General features: G+C 39.5%; 1 protein-coding gene across 4 annotated transcripts in view; it reads left to right on the top strand.

Moving 5' to 3' along the window:
• Positions 1-23,104, top strand: part of LOC122084610 (BEACH domain-containing protein B-like) — a 70,185-nt gene that overhangs the window by 13,182 nt on the left and 33,899 nt on the right. For 3 of the 4 annotated variants that reach the window (XM_042652997.1, XM_042652996.1, XM_042652995.1), the window contains exons 4-6: positions 10,155-10,386; positions 18,642-18,818; positions 20,464-20,790. In XM_042652997.1, the coding sequence (XP_042508931.1) occupies positions 10,155-10,386; positions 18,642-18,818; positions 20,464-20,790 (736 nt within the window). Of the gene's footprint in view, positions 1-10,154; positions 10,387-18,641; positions 18,819-20,463; positions 20,796-23,104 lie in introns of those variants that run through there. The other variant, XM_042652998.1, reaches the window with a different exon arrangement.

Genomic DNA, 23,104 nt, shown 5'->3' with positions numbered 1-23,104 from the left:
TACAGAATTGTACACACCGTTGCCCGTTCCACACGCACCTTGGCAAGACATAAGCATGGACTTTGTCCTAGGCTTACCACCTACACGGGAAAAGTATGATTCCATATTTGTGGTAGTAGATCATTTCTCCAAGATGGCACACTTTATCCCGTGCAAGAAGACTCTTGATGCAAGTCACTTGGCCAAACTCTTTTTCCAAGAGATAGTGCGCATACATGGTCTACCACAGACAATTGTTTCAGATAGGGATGTCAAGTTCATGAGCTACTTTTGGAAGACTCTATGGCTGAAAACAAATACTAAACTCAAGTTCTCCACTGCATTCCATCCTCAGATAGACGGTCAGACCGAAGTGGTGAACAGAAGTCTTGGCAACTTACTTCGATGTTTAGTCCGAGACTATGAAAAGACTTAGCCATCTATACTGGACATTGCTCAATTCGCCTATAATAGTTCCGTCAACTGCACCACAGGTCGTACACCATTTGAGATTGTCCTTGGACTGCAACCTCAACGACCGGTTGACTTGGTACCTTTGCCACCTTTGGCCCGTATTAGTGTGGAAGCCGATGAGTTCCTTAGACACATCACGGAGGTACATGGTGATGTTCGCCATCGCATCGCTGTTAGCAATGATGGATACCAAGCAACTGCCAATCGACATCATCGCTACGTGGAATTTCAGCCTAGTGATTTGGTAATGGTTCGAATTCCCCCTGAGAGGTTTCCTCTTGGTACAGTGCACAAGTTCCATCCTCGGAACATGGGTCCCTACAAGGTCTTGAAGTGCATTGGCACTAATGCTTACATGCTAGAGCTACCTCCTACTCTGAAGATCAACAATGTCTTCAATGTAGCTGATCTGACGATATATTTAGGACACCATTCTGATGACGGTGACACTGAACACACCCTCAAACTTCCTCAATTTGCAAACCCTAATGATGATGTCATCGAAGATGTTCTCGACAACAAGTTCACCACAGTTCGTGGGGGCAAAGGGTACTACTCCTTCCTCATCCAATGGAAAGGTCGACCACGAGAGGATTGTACTTGGATCCATGCCTATCACTTTCAACGCCTTGACACGGACATCTATGAGCACTACATGTCCCTTACCCATTATTCGGAGTTGAATGATTCTAAGAAAGGGGGAGCTGATGTAGATCCACATTATGGAAGGAAATATGAGAGGAAGAAGGGTCCAACCTTAGTCCACTTGAGTGGCTAGGGTCCAGCCAAGAAGCCAGCCGAACCCCTACTTGGTCCACCTAAGTGGCTAAGTACAAACAAAGGCCAGTCGAGCCCATCGGCTAGGGGAATAATTAGTAGTTGTTTATTAGTGGGCCATTGGGCCCATCGAGTTGAGTAAGTGGTATGTCGAGTCCAAATTGTCTTAGGAATCTTTTTTTTTTTTTTTCACATAGGTTTATTATTCCTAGTCCAATTTTGAATTCCTAGTTGTAGTAAGAGTGTCTAGTCCTATTAGGAAACTAGCTCCTAGTTGAAGTAGGAGTGTCTAGTCCTATTGGGAAACTAGCTCCTAGTAGTAGTTTGATTGCTATTCTGCCCTCTATAAATGGAGGAGCCTATGTACTCATAATTTCATATTTGAATAAAGAATAATTGCAGTCAATTGCTTAGAACAGCTGGGATAGCTGTGGGTGAGAAGCCCGGGCCGAGACAGCTGCTCCTCCCCCACTTTTCCTTTTGTTTCTTCTTGTTTAAAACTTTCTATTTTATCCTAAAGTTACTAGTGTTGAAGTATACGACTGTTGTGAGTATTCAGAAGTTCAGATCTGTCCAAGTTACAAACTAGATTTGATTCTCTCTCCTGAAGCCTGCGATTATTTCTCCTAGGTTAGAAAATCAAGAAAGCTTGTAACTTTACAACCAATCGTCAGAATCCTCTCAACTTTGGGGGGGGGGTTTGTACCCTCCCTTGGGACTATCTACGCCTAAGAGTGTAGCTCAATCGGATTTCTACAGACCTGACCGCACTTCTCTTTCTCCAGCTCTATAGTAGGTCTTTCTCTCTCCTATCGAGTTGTGTTTTGGGTTTGTTTTGCTCCTGCATTGGTATTGTATCCCTGGGGGTTTATTTGATGGTCTTATTTCTTTGTTTCCTGCTCCTATTAGTATTGTTTGGGGTTATAAATTGCTGGGGTATTTTCTTGTAATCTACTCCTGCATTAAGCATTCTCCCATTCATTCTGTTAACATGGTATCAGAGCCTAATTTCTGATCTAGGTTTTTAGTTTCCAGCCCCCTTCTCCTTCAAGAAATCGTAGACCTTCATCACCTTTGTTAGCCTCCATATTTTCCCACCTTTGCCCCATTAACCTACAATAGGGCAACACTAATGAGGCGATTCCTACGAATCTAATGGCTGTCCTATACCCTACCTCATGAGCTAAAACACCAAAAACCCTTGCAAGAAAATTAGGGTTTTTCATCCTCTGCGATTTATTATTCTTCTATTTTTAAGGAGTGTGGTTTCTTCCTCTTTAAGGTCAAGTACAACTATCTGGAAGGACTCATCATTATCTGCAAGATTAAAGATCTACAAAAATCAATTTTGTGCCAAAAAAAGGGTTTTCTTCGAAAATCATGACAATCAATTTTTGGGACTCCCTCCTCAGAATTGGCTGAATTTTTGAGGAGATCATCATCACCATTACAATAGAGATTGACTAGACTTGTGGCCCCATTTGCTAAGTCTTTGTATCAAATCTCCCCTTCTTTGATAATTAGGGTTTTTTCCCAAAACCTTAATTTACCTACCTCAACAGTTCTTTATCGAGGCTGATATTATCTGGAGTGCCTCACTACCCTTACTGGGCAATTTGATCTGAGTATAAACACTTTCTGACGGTTGATCTTTGAAGATCTGGTAGTCCTCTCTCTCATTATCGATTTTTACTAGTTCAACCATGGTTGAAGTTATTACTGTGACCTCTGGGTCTGATAGTTAAAGTCACAATGACTACATGCCTTTTGAGACTAGCTCTGTGAAATTAGATAGAACTAATTACCTTGTCTGGTCTAAATCTACATATTTTACCATTGCTGGTAGAGGTCTCACTGGACATATTATAGAGAAATTGAAGAAACCCTTTAATGAAGATGCTCCTTTGAATAAATGGGTCATTAATGACTCTTTGGTAATGACTTACTTGATTGGTTCTATTCATCAATCTATTTCTCAAGTATTTTTTCTATTTGATTCTGCTTCTCAGATTTGGGCTGCTGCCAAGGAAACTTAGAGGCAACTAGTGAATGATGCTTAGGTATTTGATCAATTCAAGAAGGTTCGTACTATTACCCAGTAGGAACTCTCTGTGTCCAAATATTATGCAGAACTTCGAACTCTATGGTATGAATTGGATCATTTTGCAAATTATCATCCCAAAATTGTTGTAGACAGTATTGCTTACACCAAACATTTGGATAAAATTAGGGTGTATATTTTCTTGGCTGGTTTGAATTTCGAATATGATCAGATTCGTATCCAGATGCTTAGCAAATCTCCCTTCCCTACTATGGAACAATCCTTTGCCTTGGTTTATACGGAGGAATGTCGCCGTAACTCTATGCTACATACTCTTACTGGTGAGAAGTCAGCCCTACAGACCGGATCCACTACTACCTCTGAGGGAGTAAATCGAACTAGTGATACCACCAAGGAGATTGTTAAATGTGAACACTACCACTAGGCATACTATACCAAGTCCAAATGTTGGAAGTTCCTTGGAAAACCTGCATTTTAAGGCAAAGCGTGTTCGGGGTAGATCCAAAACTAAAGCCCATCAGGCTGAGACTGTGGACACTCCACCTGCAACTGATATAGGACTCTCTCAAGTCCCAAGAGGAACTCCAAGCTTTTAGACATATGCTTAAGGCTTCCAATTCCTCAACTCTGCCAATCTAGTCCCCTTAGGTTCCAATTTTGCTCACTCAAGTATTTCATTTGGTGATCATTGTGCGGCCGTCTCCACTCTCGGGATCATTGACTCCGGTGCGATTGATCACATGGCTGGTTCCTCTAGTTTATTTCATCAGTATTCACCCACCTCAGGCAGAGATAAAGTTCGGGTAGCAGATGACACCCTATCATCTGTCTCCTACACAGAAAGGATACAAGTGTTACCATCCTCCTACCCGGCGTGCTATGGTAACAATGGATGTTGTGTTTCATGAATCTGTTGGTTACTATTCATCGTCACCTCTTTAGGGGGAGTCTGGTATTACTAGTGAAGAAGAGATGATTCTGAATCTGCTTGCTCCACCAGTATGCCCATCATCTTCACCTCAGGATTCTCTTGCTCCACAAGCAGTGAGGGGATATAACCTATTGTTCCAACTCAAGGGGAAATTCCTATTGCTCCAACCCAGGGGGAGTTGACTCCAGTTTATAGAGCCATTGGTGAATTCCAGAGACAAATTGATGACTCCACTCTTCAAGTTTATTAACAGAAATAAGCAACTTCAGACCATCACCACTACTACAACACCTTTACACATCACTTCGCCAGCCCTGGAGCCAGAACCAACTGAGCCTCATACTTTAGGTATAATTTATCCTTTTGACCAACCTATTGCCCCTCAGAAAAGGCACTAGGACTTGTACTCAACACCCTATATCTCATGTTGTTTCATATGATTCCCTTTCTCCCTCCTATCATACTTTTGTGTCTTCCCTTTCATCTACTTGTGTCCCCAAGAATTGGCAGAGAGCTCTTGTAGAAAAAAAATAAAATAAAAATGGAAGGCCTCAATGGAGGAAGAATGGATGCCTTAAAAAGGAATTCTATATGGGAACTTGTGACTCTTCTACTTGGGAAGAAACCTGTTGGCTGTGAGAGGGTGTTTGTGGTAAAACAGAAGATCAATGGTTCTGTTGATAGATACAAGGCATGGCTTGTGGCTAAAGGGTTCACTCAGACTTATGGAATTGACTACTAGGTGACATTTTCTCCATTTGCCAAGTTGACCTCTGTGCAAGTTTTACTTTCATGTGTTGTGACTCTAGGATGGGAACTCCGACAACTTGATGTAAAGAATGCTTTTCTCCATGGAGATCTCGATAAGAAATTTTATATGAAAATTCCATTGGGTTTTTTTAGCACAAGGACTCAAGGCAAGGTCTATAAATTAAAGCGTATTCTCTATGGTTTGAAGTAGTCACTTAGAGTGTGGTTAAGATTTCACAAGGCTATTACATATGTGGGTTATAAGCCGAGTAATGCTGACCACACATTGTTCATAAAGAGGTCTAGTGGAAAAGTTACTATACTCATTGTCTATGTGGATGACATCGTGGTAATAAGAAATGATAGCACTGAGATTGATCATCTCAAGGGTTTTCTGGGCAAAGAATTTGAGATAAGGGATCTTGGAAAGTTAAGGTACTTTCTTGGGATTGAAGTTGCCAGGTCCTTAAAAGGCATCTCTCTCTCTCAAAGGAAGTACATCCTTGATCTGCTGTCCAAGACAGATATGTTGGGTGGGTCATCCTTCTGATATTCCTATGGAAAATTACTACCCAACCGAAGGTAAAGGAGGGTGAACCAGTCGACAAAGGCTGCTACTAACAGTTGGTAGGAAAATTGATATATCTCTCTCATACACGACCTGACATTGCTGTGGCTGTGAGTTTGGTCAGTCAGCTTATGCATGATCCCTATTCCTCCCATATGGAAGCTGTTATGCGTATCTTACGATACTTGAAGTCAGCTTTAGGAAAAGTGATCCTCTTATCTCCTCATGATCACCTCCGAGTTGAAGCTTATACAGATGCTGATTGAGCTGGTTCACTTGACAGAAAATCCCTCTTTGGTTATTGTACCTTTGTAGGAGGGAATCTTGTCACTTGGCGCAGCAAGAAGCAGAATGTGGTGGTTAGATCCAGTGCTGAAGCAGAATTTCGTGCCATGGCTCAGGGGATTTGTGAATTACTATGGTTGCGTACACTTTTGGATGATATTGGTGTACCTGCTTGTCTTCCTATGATGCTTTACTGTGATAATAAGGCTGTTATCAGTATTGCTCATAATCCAGTATAGCATGGTCGAACCAAATATGTGGAGATTGACAGACACTTCATCAAAGAGAGGTTGGATGTTGGTTTGATTTGTGTTCCTTTTGTGAAGTCTGGTGATCAACTAGCTGATGTGTTCACTAAAGGGCTGCTTGGAAAGTTGTTTTATCCTAGTTTAGTCAAGTTGGGCATGCATGACATCTATATACCAACTTGAGGGGGAGTGCTAGAATAAGGATAAGCCGTAGGGGCACATTGGGGGTTTTCCCCCCCTTCACTGACCCTAATTATAGTGGGGCGGTTGGATGGGGAGTTAAAGACTCACAAGCATTCGTCCATTCATTCTATTAACAGTTTGGAACGAAAGAGAATGACTAAAGCTCCCGCTTCGATTGCTATATCTGCTCCGGTGGCTTGTGGCAACTGAAGTGGCGAGTGCAGTTATGGTGGTGGTATGAAAATATGCTTCACATACATTGGCCATGTCTAGAAAATATCAACAAAATATTCACATATTGTGTTAAGTCATAATACAATTCACAATAATATGCGGTAAATTACACCTAGGGTATCGAACATTTAGAGAAACTACAGTACTACACCTGAGGTACCTCACTTTTTGATATTTTATGTTTGTGGTACCTTTTCTCATATTTTCGACTTTTCATTTTTCCTGTACCACACCACCTCTAGGAACTTCTTCCCACCAATGGGGAGATAGTTCGATCTAGAGAAAGGATACATTAAGGTTTAATTTGGTTTGTTCTCACCCCTTGTTTCTCGCTTCTCCCACTGCGGGCGGGTGCTATGGCCGATCTGCCAGAGGAGAGAAAGAAGTATCGCCAAACCTAATATCGATGTGTGAAATTGGAAATATGAAGAAAAAGGTACCCCAAGTATAACATTTAAGAAACCCAAGATACCCCGAACATAATATTTATGAAACGTGAGTTGCCCTAGACGTAATTTCTCTAGACTTTAGGTACCTTAGGTGTATGTAATTAACCCAATAATATGTGATTCAGATACTTCTTTAAAACACAAGTATGATCTATTTGCCAAATGCCATCATTTGTTCATCTTCGATTTTAAGTTCTTGTTCTAGAGCTTGATAAATAAGTGACAAAAGGAGTGTCCTATGGTATTTCATCAATATATACATTTTAATATTATTATGCATCTGATAGAATAATTATTAGGTCAAGTTAGGAATTTACTTATTTATTTTATTTTTTATTTTGTTCTATACTTTGGGAGGTAATAAGGAAAGTTTGTTGACATATGATCCGATGTTGTACATGTATAGAATCTCATATTCATCAGTAACCAACCATAGAGATTTTAATTTCCACCTGGGTTTCGTTGAAACTGAAATATTTTGAATTTTGGTCAAAAGTCGGCCTAAATCTGGTACATTTTGGTGGCCAAATGACCATATTTTGGTCCCAAAACTCTAGGGAAACCTTAATTTAGCATGTTAAAAAAATATTTAAACCTTTAGATTATAGAAAAAAGCATATCCAAAATGATACTTTGGCTTCGGACCCTGTGTTGGTACTGTACGCTTTACCTTTCGGTATCCTTTCTCATATGTAACTTATTCTACACATAATTTAGTATAGAAAACACAACATTGAATAAAAACTATTGAAAAATATATATGAGGAAAGTAAAAAAAGTTTCATCATAGACTTGTAGACAATTAATAGGGATTGCCTATTGAAGCATGTTTATGTATGTTTGAAGCATTAGATTGGAAAAAAGAATACCCGAAGTGGTAGTTTGGCTTTGGATCATATGACTTATGATGGCCTTGTCATCCTCAGCTTGAAGAATCTCTCAAAGTCCATCACAACAACGCCAAAATTTGAAATTTGAGGAAATTTGGCTAAATGATGCATCAAATCAACTCAAATGTTGAAGTGGATGCTCCACAGTTGATCACCAAGTCTTAATCAGTAGCAAGATGAAGGACTTTGCCAAAAAAAAGAGGTTTTCTAGTAGTTCTAGAGTTCTCAGGTGTGAAGGGGGGGGGGCTGAAAGCTCGAAATTCTTCCGAAATGAGTCCAAATTTTGCCGAAATCTGGTATACATGTAGTCATGAAATATTTTGCAAAATTTCAGTCATTTTGACCGAAATTTTGAACTGTTTCAATAAATTATTGGGATGGTGGTTGACCACACTACAAAAAGGGCATACAAAGTGCACAAGGTCCACTGCTGCGGGGTCTGGGGAGGGTAATAATGTATGCAGCCTTACCCCCTGTTTCGCTGAGAGGCTGTTTCTTGAGTCCTTGACTTGAACCCGACCACTAGGTTGCAACGGAGCAACCTTAAATCATTCATTCCTATGTCCTCAGGGTAATCATTGAAGGCTTTGACTGGGGAGACATCAAGAGGCTGTCACCACTCTGCTTTTCATGACTAAACCAGATCACATTGAAGTTATCAACTATTCCCCAAGGGTGAGGGCCAACCTGCAGAGCAGTGCTGCAAAGAGCTGCCCATCGAGAAGCACTGGATTGGTTGGGGCTTGAGACTTAATTATTGATGGTATTTTTGTAGTTTTAGCATTATCTTTTGAAAATTATCTGTTTGTGTGGGGAGAATCTGGCCTTTCTTAGCTTCTGTTCTCTCAGCTAAAAATAGTTTGTCATATTTGGAATGCTATAAAGCTTTCTCACGTTTGCTAGTTAGTCATTCTAGGAATTAGGAGTTCAGGAGTTGTGAGTTGCTCTAGCTTTGAAGAGAGTTCATATAAGCCCTATGTATATTAGTCTTTAATTACTAACTACGAGTCTTAGTCGAAAACTAAGTTGAAAGAAGGTCAATATATACTGGTGGTGGGCTCATCACAGAACTGGATATTATCATAATACTTTTATATGACTGTTTTGTTTGGGAAGTTGCAAACTTGTCTTGCCCTAACTGTGGAATTCTTCCTGGTGAATTGATTGATCCAGGAGGCCCAAGCGAGGAAAACTTGATAAGTATCAGATGTATGAAACACTAGCAATATAAAGGGAATTATTATCAATTTTTTGGTATAGTGGGCCGATTTCCGGCTCGCTAATAGCTCAAGGATTGATTATTCACTATTGAAGAGCTCTGTTAAAGATATAGGAGCAAACTTATTAGGAGCAGGGTTCTATCCAGCATAATGAAATTGATGTGATCTGGGAATTTCCATAAATGATCTAGCATTGGATTAGAAAATTTGATTGTTGATATACTACTATACTTGTGCTTGAACATGTGAGTTGGTCATTTGGAGCAGGAACGTGGTAGTCTGTTCAGTGTAGTAAATAAGTGACTTCTGGCTCATTATTGCATTTCTGAGTGTTTGTCTTGGTTTTGAATGTTCCTGGAAAAGTAAGGGGGGTGATTGGGCTGTGTTGACAGGTTAGTAGATGGAGCATTCTATTGTAATGGGTTGAGTTGGTTTGGTTTGTTTCTTCTGTTTTACACTTTAGGGTGTCTGCAAAAGTCTCTTTCTACTTTTTAGTTGTTGCTGATGGTAGGCGTGGAGGCTTTGGGTTCTGTCAAGTGCTTGCCAATGTCGTTTGTCTTTCTTCCTCAGTTCTTCTCTTTTCATACTTTTGTCGGCTGTAGAAAAATTGTTGTTGCGTGTGGTTGAGATTCAGTCAGCAGATCATCTTCAGAAAGCTGTTTTATGTCTTGGAAAAGTGGAAAACATTTCTTTTCCCTTAACTTTTCATTAGGAATCTCTCTGTTATATCTACAATGAAGTTTTCTTTTAGCTTCCAAGGGAAACAATTCATGCATGTAATTGTAAGGGTTATACTTTGAGTGAAGTGAAAATTGATCCTCCTCTTTTTTCTTTCGATTCTTTATTATTTAAATATTAATTATATTGTATTGGGAGTAGCTTTTTTGTATGAATTTAGGTTGAAGCCTTAACATCTCCTTCCCTCGGTTGTTATGGTTAAGCTTTTAGTTCTCGTTGAAGATTATCTTTCCATGTTGGAGTTATGCATAAAAATTGATTCTTGACTAGGTGCCAAGTGCTATAATAACTGTAGCTTTAGTTTATCCTATCTGTTTGATCTTTTCAAAATTTTCCTATTAGTCTAATTTCAGGGTAAATCTGTAGGTGGAAAAGAGGAAGTTGTTTTATGTCTTCCTCAAGCAGTTTCTACTCGTTTACAAGAACTGGGAACCTGTGTGTTCTTCTCAGTTGCTGGAAGTTTCTTCAACCCTCCAGCTTGAGGAGCATTCGTCAAGCTTTGATGACATAGTAGTTGGCTGCTCAGATGGGCATCCTGCTGAAATCATCCTTACCCTGAGTCAAGAGGTTGCACAATTGACTTCTCTTGTCACTGAATGTAAGTGAAACTGTTATATTCTACTTCTTTGTTTGCTAATTTCTTCTTATCAGGGTTATGTTTGTGATATACACATGCACACCCACATATACACATACTAGTCATACACATCCTGGCCAAATATAGTTTTACACCTCTGGCTTGTTACTCCAGAAACTTCTGTTGAGTAGACGCTCTGAATCTTCATATGATGCCAGATAATTCTAAAAATGCCAGAAGAAGAGACCTTAAGGGTTTGAGAATATAAGTTAGAATATGGAGTTTAGGTCCTAAGGTCCTACATTTAGATGACCGTCTTGATTGGGGTTGCATTTGTTTTCTTGTAGTTTGGTCACTTAGTTGTAACACACAAGTATATGGTTCAATAGTATCTGGGCTATTTCTTGTGTGTATTACTCGTGAAATAGTTGGTCTCTGAGGCAACTACACAGGTTTTCATTGCTAGGCTCCATCCTTTTGGGGATGAAGTGCTCTTCCTATTGAGATAATAACTTTGGACTTATCTCCTAGCAATTTTGAGTTTGAGGGAGGTGCTAATGAATTCTAGAGGCAGATTGCTCCAGTGGGTATGGAGAGGAATTCAATTTTAGCCTACAACTGAAGATGTGATTCGGATACATCAGCAGCACATTTGAGAGCATGGTTACCTGGCTGTAATATACAGGGGTGGTCAGGTAATAGAGGAAAAGAGAGAAAATAGAGGGAAGGATCGTGAGACTGATCGAATATTGCCATGTAGGGGAGGAATCAGGATCCAACAGAGTCCAAGTTTGTTAAAAACTGGGTCTGCTTTGGCCTGGTGTCACACTTCTCCTCCACTTTGCCATCCGTCGCAACCCCCCTCTAGAGGTTGTCTCCCTGCTTTCCGTGCTTACTGCCGGCATCATCATAGCAGCCCACATGGGTCCTGCCTTACCATGGCTTCCCCAGCTCTACGGAGCTTTTGCTGAAACATCCCTCTGTTCCCCAATGAGTCCGTTTTTTTTTTTTCCTAACAAAAGAGGCCTTAACCCCTCTTCCAAGCAGGCTGAGGTCCGATCCCTTATTAAGCTTCACCGTTCGTCTTTATGTTATTTCATTGAAACAAAAGTCAAGGAGGCTAATGCTTCTCACATTGCCTCCTTGATTGTCCCAACTTGGTCCATTCATTTTAACCACTCTCACGACCCAAAGGGCTTTCTTTGGGACCCTCTTAAATTCATATTTTGCTGCTTTCCTCCACCTCCCAACTCCACCTCAAGATTTCTGACACTTCTGGGAACCATGGTTCGAAAACTTGGCGATATCTCGCCTAAACAAGGTTATTATGGCGGTGAGGCGACCGAGGCGTTTGAGGGTCTTTCAGAGCTCTTTGGCGATAGGGTGGGCATAGGGTGTCGTCTTATTGAATAAAACGTTCGTTTATTATTTTTTTATATAACCATTCTATTTGACTTAAATCCTAGTTGAATCCTACTACTCATGTGCTAAATAAAGATTAAATGTTCATACTTCATACCAATGCAATAATACATAAGCCCAAGGTTTTAAAACTCGATCTCGCAAGCCATTTCGCTATCCCAAAAAAACGAGATATGGCGATCTCGCAGAAACCTTCTATTTTTCGGGCGGTCGACTCGCTAGTAGGTCTCGGTGGGCATATGGCCTTTGTAGGCCCTGAAATTGTGTATTTACCTTATTTTAGCCATTCTAAACACAATGGAAACATCAGATTTGCAAAAAACAAACTCAAAATGGTACTGACAATGTACCCTATGTAAGTATGCTGCGAGTCTTCGAACACTGCATCTAGTATGATATATTCATTAATCCACCTTCCACAATCACCATTTTGACACAACTTAATCATTAACATATATAAAAGCCATAATTTCTAATTCCTATAATCCTATTGGTGATTGATGAATCACATACATTTAAGTAACAACTAACAAGTAACAATGTAACGTAACAATTAACAAATAAGAAACAAGATTTGATGATGTTACTTTGAAAAAAATGGGTTTGGGAAGAAGTTTTTACCTTAGAGTGTTCTTGAGGGGAAAAGCGACCACCAATCTTGAATATCTTTGCTTCAATGTAACTAAGAGTTAAGATCTCCAAGAAAGAACAGATGTTCCACAGATTGTGTTTTTTCTCTCAAAAATAAGTCACAAAGGAAAAACCAGGCGAAACCTGGCAAAACCAGGGAGATATCTCGCCTCTTGGGGTCAAAACCATGTTTATATAGTGTGGACCAAACCAGAATTTGGACCGAAATGGACCGAAACTGATCGAGTCGAGATTTCGACCGAGATCTCGGTGAGATCTCAAAATCTTGCTCGAGGTTTGGTCATTTTTTGACCTCGCTTGTTATGTCAACTCACCATTTCGAAATAACGAGATCTCAGGGAGATCTCGCTGAGTTCTTAAACCATGCATAAGCCAACCTGGTTTTCCAAATAAATGGAAGGCTCTAGGCAGTAATAAAGAGTTGCATACAAGGCTATAAGCATATTCATCCAATCTGGTTTTCCAAAGGACATGGCAGACAATAATATGTTTACAAAAAAAAAAAAATAGTAGCCTCATATTTATATAGAAAAGAAGATTTTCTTTAAATCGATAGCCTCATATTTATGCAATAATTGGCTCTTAACACTAGCCTTAGGTCTTCACTCTTCACTAATATTAAGAATCAAACCAAAACAGCAGATTGACTTAAAAACAGAACCACAAGAATGACAGAAGAAAATGAAGAAGAGTGAAGAACAAAAGAAGAAAAAAAAAACAGGATTCGTATACAGGACAGAAGAAGAATGAAGAACAGATGAGGAAGAAAAAAAAACAGGTACAGAGCTCACCGTAGGTTGAAGAAGAGCGAAGAACAGAAGAAGAAGAAGAAAAAACAGGTACTTTGTTTGAAGAACAGAAGAAGAATAAAGAAGAAAGAAGAAGAAGAAAAAAAAAAAGATAGGTATAAAGTTCACTGTAGGTTGAAGAAGAGTGAAGAACTGAAGAACAAAAGAAGAAAAAAAAAGGTACCGTATGAAGAACAGAAGAAGAATGAAGAAGAAAGAAGGGAGATGAAAGAAGAAAAAAAAGGACAAAAAACGTACCTGTAGAGGGGGTACGATTGTTCGTCGGAGTAACCCTCACCGCTGCTAGAGCAAGATCAAAGGAGGAAGGTCGCCTGGTTCTTCTTCTTCAGTTCCTTGTAAACCCTTGACTCAAAACCCTTTCTGAATGAATCGTGTTTTGTTTTTTTGGTTGAGTACTTGAGTTGTTAGTAGCCTTGATCCCATGCATCTCAAGTGCTTTCAAGGCCATACACCTGCCAATCACAAATTGATATTTGTAATTTATCTAAATTAGTTTAAAAAAATTATAAATTCTAAAATGTACATAAGGCGACCGCCTTGGGTAAAAGGAGTCATAAGGCGTCGCCTTACCACATAAGGCGACCGCCTTATGTGTTGTCTCTAAGGCGCCCTACTGCCTTAGAACCTCTGAACCGCCTCAACGCCTAGGTGTCACCTTGGCAATGCCTTAATAACTATGCGCCTAAATCTCGGATATTTCGGTAATTTTTTTTACCGGAACGAAATGGCATACGAAATAGAAAAATACATAATTTTGGTCATATTTCGGCATAAAAGATGCACTATTTCGTCAAAATCTCGGCTAGCTTAGTCATTTCATTTTGCTCATTTTGCTAATTTTAGCCACTTCAACCATTAGCCCACCAAAATGGCCTAATGAAACACATGGAAAAAAGTACATTGTCTTGACGAAATTTTGGCTATTTCAAAACTACCGAAACGAAACGAGTTCTTGAACCTTTCTGGGAACTCTAGCTTCTTTTTCCTTGCCACTTACATCTCTAACTGTCCCACTGAGAGAGCCTCTCTTTGGGGAGACATTTGTTGGATTGCCTTAGAGGTTGGGCCCCTTCCCTAGGGCTTGGGTGGTGACTCCAATGTTGTTAGTTTAGTCATGAAAATCAAGGTGGTGATCGGATTGATTGGTATTTTGTTGATCCTTTCAATGAGTTCACTTGATGACATATGTGTGAATGATTTGGGATGGTCAGGTCTTAAATCCACAATAGAAGAGGTGGTGCCTCTCAGATTGCTTGCAAACTTGACAAGGTTCTGGTTAATGAAGCCTGCCTCTCCACCTTTCCCTCCTCCTATGCTTTCTTAGATCCCCTTGAAGCCTAGGATAAGCCTGCCCAAGCTTAACCATCCCCTACCATTTCCTTTGCCTGGAAGCATTGGAATGTTTAAGTGTCCTTAAAGTTTGGAACTCTTCCTCCTTTGGAAACATTACCTCCTTGGTTTTGGACTGTAGAAACAAGCTTTCGGACATATAATTGAGGCTCCAATCTGACGTCCACAATGCCTCCTTGGTGGATGAAAGAAATGTGGTCTCTTTAGATCTTCTCTCCTTGGTTGCCTGAAAGGAGAGTTTTTTAAGGTAAAAGTCTAGAATTAAATGGTTGGAGCTCGGGGGCTTTGCTTACTTCCACAGATCTATGAAAGCAAAAACAAAAATCAACTCTATTCCCATGCTTCAGGCTAGAGATGACTGAGTTGAAGATATTAAAGTTGAGGCAATTGACTATTTAAGGAGATTTTCAGGCCATCTTCCGAGGGTAAAATCGGTACGCAACGGTAAGGTTGCTCCATTGTTTGGAGGGCCCTTACCTGCTCCCTCGCTACACCGTCATCAGTGTCGCATTGTATCGGAGATACTTTAAGCCATGACTGTCATTCCTCTTTTAAAGAGATTCTAGCCTCTCATCTACTATCTATCTTGGAATTCCCCAAAAGATGTAGGCCACATCTTTTTTCTTTCCCAATTGCCCCTTCTTCTCCCCTACTTGGAAAGGACTGCTCGCTAGATGTTGGCCTCATTGGAGGAGAATCCTGCCCTTTGATAGAGTATGGGATTGGTTGGATATGACCCTTGCAGGTAAATCTAGTTGTTACGCAGTGGGTCAGCTTGTCTTTGGTGCCGCCATTTACAACATTTGGATGGAGCGTAACCTCAAAAGAGGTCTCTTCCCGGTGCATTGACTCCCCAAGGAATAATTTTATTGTTGATTCTTGGGGCCTTCCATTTTCTTTGTACCTTGGCCTGAGCTTCTCCTAACTGAGGGCTACAATTCGTGTTGTTTTCTTTCTTCCTCCCCTACCTTTAGGGGGATCTCTTGTCTTTCCTCTTTCGTAATATATCCTCTTATTAACTAGAAGAAAGGTAAAAAGCAGTTTATCCTTCAGAAAGTAACCCATGAAAATACATTAAGGGCTCGAGGATCAAGTTTGCTACACCCATATTTGCAAACATGAACGTTCAAACACATTCAAGCACTTTGGGGGGGAACAAAAAGGCAAAAGAGGTAGATAGTGAAACGTCTAATGGAGAGTATAACACAAGGATGCTAGAGGGAGTATGGATAGGAGAGAGGTGGTGGTTAATAGAGCTACATACCAAAAAGTTTTGGGGACATGCATACAACTCTGCCTTATCCCAAAGAAATGGGGTCGGCTACGTGGATCCTTGCCCTCTAATCAGCTCTATTCAACATCATACTTGATACAAGGCCTAAGTTATGCATGTCTTTTGTGGACATACATATTAACAATCAATTCCTAGTAGTTTCCAGCAGTTGGCGATTCCTATTTTCAGCTACCCCATTTTGGTGGGGAGTGTCAACACAGGCAAGCTGATGGAGATGCCATGATTGCTAGAGAATTTTTTAGTCCTCCAAACTTGTACTCACCTCCGATCAGATTGAACAATTTTAAATTTTGTTTCAAATTGGGTGGATATGATATGACTGATATTCGTGAAAGCACTAGACACCACTTTTGTGTTTTAACTTTTAACAGATAAACCCAAGTGATATGAGAATAGTCATCAACAAAGGATAACAAAATAGGTATAGGCAAATAAAGTAGTGTGAGTAGGTCCCCAAACATTAGAACGTACAATATGGAACAGAGTGGTAGTTCTATTACCATGAGGAGGATAATGAGTTTTATGATGTTTCACAACTGAAATGACTCACACAAAATCACATGGGTGCTAGAGATGGAATGAAAGAAATGAATCAATGATGTAGTTGTTTTTTCTTCACAACAAAAGATGGGTGCCCCAAACATTGATGCCATAGCATGACATTGGCAAAGGATCTATTTTCACTACTTCCACAGACAAACGACTATGCTTCTTTCACACCCTTCAGACGAGGTGATGTAGAGTCAAGTAGATAAAGTCCTCTCTCTTCGTGTCCACTGCCAATAAACCTCCTTGTGACCAGATCTTGGAACAAACAATATAAAGGAAAGAAAGTAACATTGCAGCTCAAGGATTTTGTAAGGTGACTAATAGAGAGAAGGTTTTAGAATTTTTTTTATCATGGATTACAGAATCAAGAGGCATGGTAAATGTGACATGCACACTACCCTTACCAGAGGTGGTAGAAAGAGACCATTTTTAATTCTAACATTCTCTTCCGGAACTGATAGAGTTGGAATAAAAATTGAGTCATACCAGCCTTGTGGTCGGTAGCCCTTGATACAATATTCCATGAGGAGGAAGAGGCAGCACTGGTGACTTGGAGAGCAGCTTATGGGGAACTAGATGGGGCAAATGAAGACGTGGTAATAGGTGAGGGACCTGAGCCATCACTGTGCGAAAGACTTCAATGTCTTCTTGAGTCAGGGTGCCACTATCAGGGGCTGCTACCTAAGATTCACCATGCAACCACTGTATGAACTCGGGCTCTCCCTGCCTTGCCACCTCGGGTCCCACTAAAGGAGTATCTCTGTGGTCAGCCATGAAGATCCTAACCCTCCAAAGTAAACATGCTGGAATTACACTGCTTGAACCCGGTAGAGAACGTCATTAGTCCACTAATCCCTGACATATCAACGAGTCACACTTGGGAAGTCGGTATGATACCCAAACCAAATGGGGAGTACACACTCGACCCAGACACACCTTCCCTGTTGAAAGAGCATTGGTTTCTGTTACCTGGAAACATCCCAGATGTGATAAAAATGCAACAACATGTGCATCACCAGCCAAACATTTTACAGACTTTTATTAATATATTCTACCAATTAGAAACCAAATATTAGCCAAAGAAGGGAGCATACTGCAGTTCATAAGTTTTTTCTGCGGAACTGGACTGTAACAGCCTTTTTACAGTTTTGAGTTGCGGACGGCAGCTTCAACTTCTATCAAATCATGGTCAAACACAATCGATAGGAGACCTCTGGGAGACACATAGGGTCTTCGTTTCATCTCCAACAGGCCTCAGATCAGATAGAGAAAAGAGTGGGTATTTTCAGACTTGACGGTAGCACCATTTATCCCAAAAAATCCATTGATTTGAATTCCCCAGTTTCAAGCTCCCCTTGCTTTCCATTGGGTTGAAGTTCTTGGACCTTAGATAAGATTCTTACATGTTATTACTGCATTTGGAACCTGTGTTAGTCTAGGGTTCCAGAGCTTGGAAGAAGAAGATCACTCCAGGTTGACTCTTAAACGAGTATGGTCACTTTGATCTCAAGTTGAAATCCCTGCTTGTTCTGGGTGCTAGCAGACAGCAGGTCATGCGAGGATGAAAGTGAGGAAGAAGAGAAAGAGATTAAGTAGTAGTGGCAGAACTGAAAGAAGAGTTCTCTACAATCTCTTCTCCATGTTATTATTAGTCTCTTAAAAACTTAAAAACTGAGATCCCCATATGGCCATATGTCTGTACTTACCAGTATATTCCCCCATAAGACACTCATACATAAAAATCTTTGTATACCCTTACAAACCATCATTCCAAACATGTTTATCTTCTTCATATGGTGGAATGAAATTTATTCTTGTGACTATTCAAAAGGGTAAGGAAAGAGCAAAAAAGAAGAAGAGGTAGTTTAATGCCCGAAGTGTGGGTCCTATGCATCTTTTCTCACATTCCTTTGGTAATGATTCAGTTCCCACCCAACCACCAATTGGAAATACTTTTCTCATCACTGTATATCTTCACCCTAGTGTATCATATATGTTGGCACCCAAACTCAGGAATGTGTAAATCTTTTATGGCATCATCTACTTTCAGTTGAGATTTTTGGTGGCCTTTTTGAATCTTTTAACTACTCCCTTTCCTACTTTAAATTGCCTTTGCCCAATGTTGATTTAATATAAGTTTGCTTTTAGTTAATACCATGTGATTTTTTTTTTTATTTGATCATTTTGATTCGACAATCCAGTGAACACCAATACAGCAGAATCTATAGAAGACCTGTCGGGTGGTTCTTTTACTATGAGTATCATTGCCGAAGGGTTCCCTGTCTTGGATGCACTGACAATTGTAGTTCGCTCGATGCACAATTGTAAAGTTCTTGGCTACTATGGGGGTATACAAAAGCTTACTGCACTAATGAAAGGTATTTTGTTTTAGGCAACCCTTTTCTTTCCTTTTCAGTCTATAATGTCAATATGCTTCAAGGTCACATGTATTTCTGCCGATGTCATAGATAAATAGCAATTAGCAGCACCCATTAAGGAATCATACCTCAATGTAAAAACTCTACAAACTTCTTCTTCACCTTTTTTTTTTTTCTTTCTGTTTTTTATGTAAAGGCAAGAATGCATAAGAAGAGTAGGGACCCTTCTTTCTCTCAATATACTAATAATTAAATTGATAAATCACTTTATTTTACCTGATGTACACGAATATCCTATAATTCCTTGTTCGTATGAGAGGGTAGTGCCTCCATGGGAGCTGATAACAATAGCTGAATTCCCCTCGATCATCAAACTCCGGAAGCAAGGAGGACTGGTCAACTGTGATCCAATAGTGGCTTTTGCCGCTCTTCTGATAAAATGTAGCTTTGATCCATTATAGGCCCTACAAATGCCGTCATCATGCTCCCTGAGCTGCTCAAATCAAGAATGGAGTGGCAGAATTGTAAATATTATAAACAATGTAGGGGTACCTTTTGGTATAAGAAACACTATAAAGACTTGAATGAAATAAGTGTTCAAAGATGAAGGGTATTTCTGGAATTAAAGGACAAGGGTATAATAGAATGACGAAAGAAGGGGGATATTTATGGTAAAACAACCCAAAAGAAAAACTATCGAGATTTGGGGGGGGGGGAATGGAAAGTTGTTTTCCACCTTGGAACAATTGAACCATTGGCGGAATGGTTGAATTCGAAGGAGGGCTTCCTCTTTGAGGTTCACACTGGTCCGAGGAACCAGGTAGTGCTTCACAAGTAGGAGACCTATCAGATTCAAGTATTCAACTTGCATAAGCCCCAAATCTTGGGTGAAGGAGAACTGCAGACACACATTAACTGGCAGAAAAACTAGATTCAAGGCATTGGCAGCAATCGTTTGAACTTTGCTAGGGACGTTTTTGTAAATTACAACTTCTGATTTGTGAATATAAATAAATCAATTGGCCTGTGCAAGCACCAGATTTTTGCCTCAGAATTCTGCTAGTGTTTAGAGATTTTACTAAATTATCTAAGCACAAGTTGGAAATTTGTGTCCTTGTTTGGATACTTACTCCTAATGGCCTCTATTAGCATCTTTATAGGGAGGATGCGAGATAAAGCTTTCACAGATGATTTGAAAATATATGGGGCAATTGGTCACCTTGTGTAGCATCATAGTCTCCAGTGGCTCCCATTGACTGGGATTTTGTCCATGCAGCATACTATATGATTCTTTCTGAGAGATCCCTTGTCTAATCAGCTTTTCTTTCTGTTGGTCTTCTGAAGGATTTGAAACTTTATTTTGTGCTATGATATTTTGTTTTTGAAGATGTTTTTTTTTTTTTCATCATTTAAATGCCATTGTAGATATAATTTGTTAATGAGATTGCTTCAATTGAGTTTTTCTTTGTTGCTTTTCTTTCTTGGGCTGGGTTCTGATGTACTGTTTACTTGTAGATTTCTCAATGTTAATCTCTTTGCTGTGATACTTTTTTTTTTTTTTTTGGGTGCAACATTGCAATGATCTTTGTATCTATACTTTATGAGCTCACGTGGAAATCTTAAAATGGTATTGTGTTTTCTTCAGCTGCAGTTGTCCAACTTAAGACAGTTACAGTTGCACTTGCTGCTGACGAAGGTTTATCAAATCCTACTGTAGAGAAGACTAAAATGTTGCAGAAGATACTTATCTATGTGGTTTCAATAATTTTCAGTTTTATTTATTTAAACTTAAATGCACATGAGAAGGCTCAGTTGCATGCCAGTAGTTCGGATTTTTCTGTTCCAACACGCAGTGCATGCTTGAGTGATCCTTCTACTGGTTTGAAGACTTCTATATCTGAAACGTGGCGGCAGTGGCATCAGAAGGCAGTTGTATCAGTAATGGAAGCTGGTGGCTTAAATTGGTTAGTAGGTAAGGTATGCCATTTTCTATTGCCAATGTTATTTGGCTTGCTAACAATTCATGGTTAAGTTTAGACTTTTCACTCTTAACTCTTGATAATGTTCATGTGTTTTTTATTATTATTTTCTTTTCCCTTGCTTTGTTTCCATTGTATGGAAGCATAGTTGTCAAGGTGGTGGAGGGTTGCCTAAGCGCTTAGGTGACAAGTGTTATTTTTTATTTTTATTTTCCCTCTTTTCTAACATTATTTAGTATGCTACATATACCTTATATCATAAAAAAGTTAACATTAAGCCACATCAAGTCATCAAAAATCAATATTAAGTCACATTAAGTCATAAAATATTAACATTTAGAGAAATGTTCTACTTAATAAATTTTACTGGTCAAATGATTTTATTTTTATATAAGACTTTTTGTATGAGGTAGAGCATAAAACCAGCTTTCCAACAAGTCTAAGATTACTTAAATCTAAGTTATAATAACAAAGTTATGTTTTGGTCAAACTTATTTTAAAGTGCATCAATGCTGTTAAAATCGCCTGAATGAAAATAATTATAGACATCAAAACAAAAGATTATTTTACCGCATTTTTGGGTTTTAACAATGCTTTACCATGATAAGATTTATAAAATTTTCAGAATTGAGAAAAACCCAAGCATCTAAAAGTTGAAAATGGCCCTGACAACAAAAAATCCTGGTTTTGTTCTTGGACTAGGGGGTTGACTTTTTCTTCTTCTTTTATAGTGGAGTATTTATTTATTTATGAATAATATCTTAATTAAATGAAATAACAAATGTAAAAACATTTGCTTAACTGGTATTTGACATAATTAAGTGTTGCACCTTACAGTAAGGCGACAATTGCCCATACGTCATCTAGGCCGCCGGGCCTAGGTGACGCCTTGAAAAATATGTAAGGAAGTTGCAAGAAACCCCCTTGGCAACCTTATTCTTTTCTCCCTCTCTTTCCCTATTGGTTTTTGGGCAATGGGAAGATTTGTATAATCCTCTCTTGTTTTATCAGTGTGTGCACCTTGTCGAGATATAATGGTACCGCAGGGGCATTCAAGGTTTAAGATCTCTTTCTCGCCCACCCATCTCGCTAATCCAAAAAAGAGAGGTCTTGCCAGATCTCTCCGAGATCATGTATTTTTTCCTGGTCAACTCGGTGGTTGGTCTCAGTGGCTATATGGTCTTTGTAGTCCCTAAAAGTTGGTATTTACCATATTTTAGGCCTTCTAAACACAATGGAAACATCAACTTTTTAAAAATCAAGCCTAAAATTGTACGTTGACTTCGTACCCTATGGAAGTAGTCGTCGACTCTTTGGACCTTAGGCGAGTATGCTCTATTCCACAATCAACACATGACACAACATAATCATAAGAATTTAAAAGACATCATATATAAGAAAAGTAACTCCAAATGTGGATGAGGAGGTAATATTATCTACTCTTTAAGCTTCAATGAGTATAGGAATGAAGATCCTCAAGTAAAAATACCAAAATCCTTGCTCCTTTGTGTTTTAAAAAAAATAAAAAATAGAGAGGCGAGATTTGGCGAGATCTCGGTCGAGTTTTTGTATAATTTATATCTTGCCATGCATCTCGTCTCGCCTTTTTGAAAAAAACGAGATATTAGCAAGATCTCGCCGAGATCTTGAACCATGGGGGCATTACAGTCAGAACTTGTGGGTACTTAGTTTTAGTTGTTCCTATTTGTCATAATTTGTCAATTTAGTCTTTGACTTGTAGTTTAATTAGTTTTCTACTACCCAAGGATTGTAGAATCTTCTAGTCATTGCGGTATTGTCATTATTGATGGATTTTTATTATTAATAAAGTGTGGGGTGAGGACTGCCGGTTTAATGGAGTGTTCTCTCTTTTGGCAGTCTCCTCTCTCCCATCTTCCTTGATTTTTCTTCTCTTTCCTCCTAGATTGTTAGTGTTGGTTCTTTGTTATTTTTTTTGGGTGAATAAAAAATTCATTACCAAAGAAGAGAGAAAACCCTAGGGGGAAAGGGAAGAAACTAGCAACAATCCAAAAAAAGGAACAAAACCATCAGGGGGGGGGGGAGGGAAGAGGGCTACAAGATTGGAGGTGGGAAGACCCCAGGATGCCAGGACACAACAATAAGCCTGTTACTTGGGGAATCCCTTACATGCTGGAGAGCGAGTGAGACAAGCTTAGAACTAACAACAAAGTAGATGACATTCCAAATCTTATCTAAGGATTGGGAGTTGAACGTCCACCCACGGAGATTTTGTTCCATCCAAATGTGATTGGTGGAGGCACATAAGGCGAGCTTTGGGAGAAATCA

Source organism: Macadamia integrifolia, chromosome 7 (genome assembly GCF_013358625.1).
Source record: "Macadamia integrifolia cultivar HAES 741 chromosome 7, SCU_Mint_v3, whole genome shotgun sequence".
Taxonomy (NCBI): Eukaryota; Viridiplantae; Streptophyta; class Magnoliopsida; order Proteales; family Proteaceae; genus Macadamia; species Macadamia integrifolia.
This window is presented reverse-complemented; position numbering and strand designations above follow the sequence as displayed.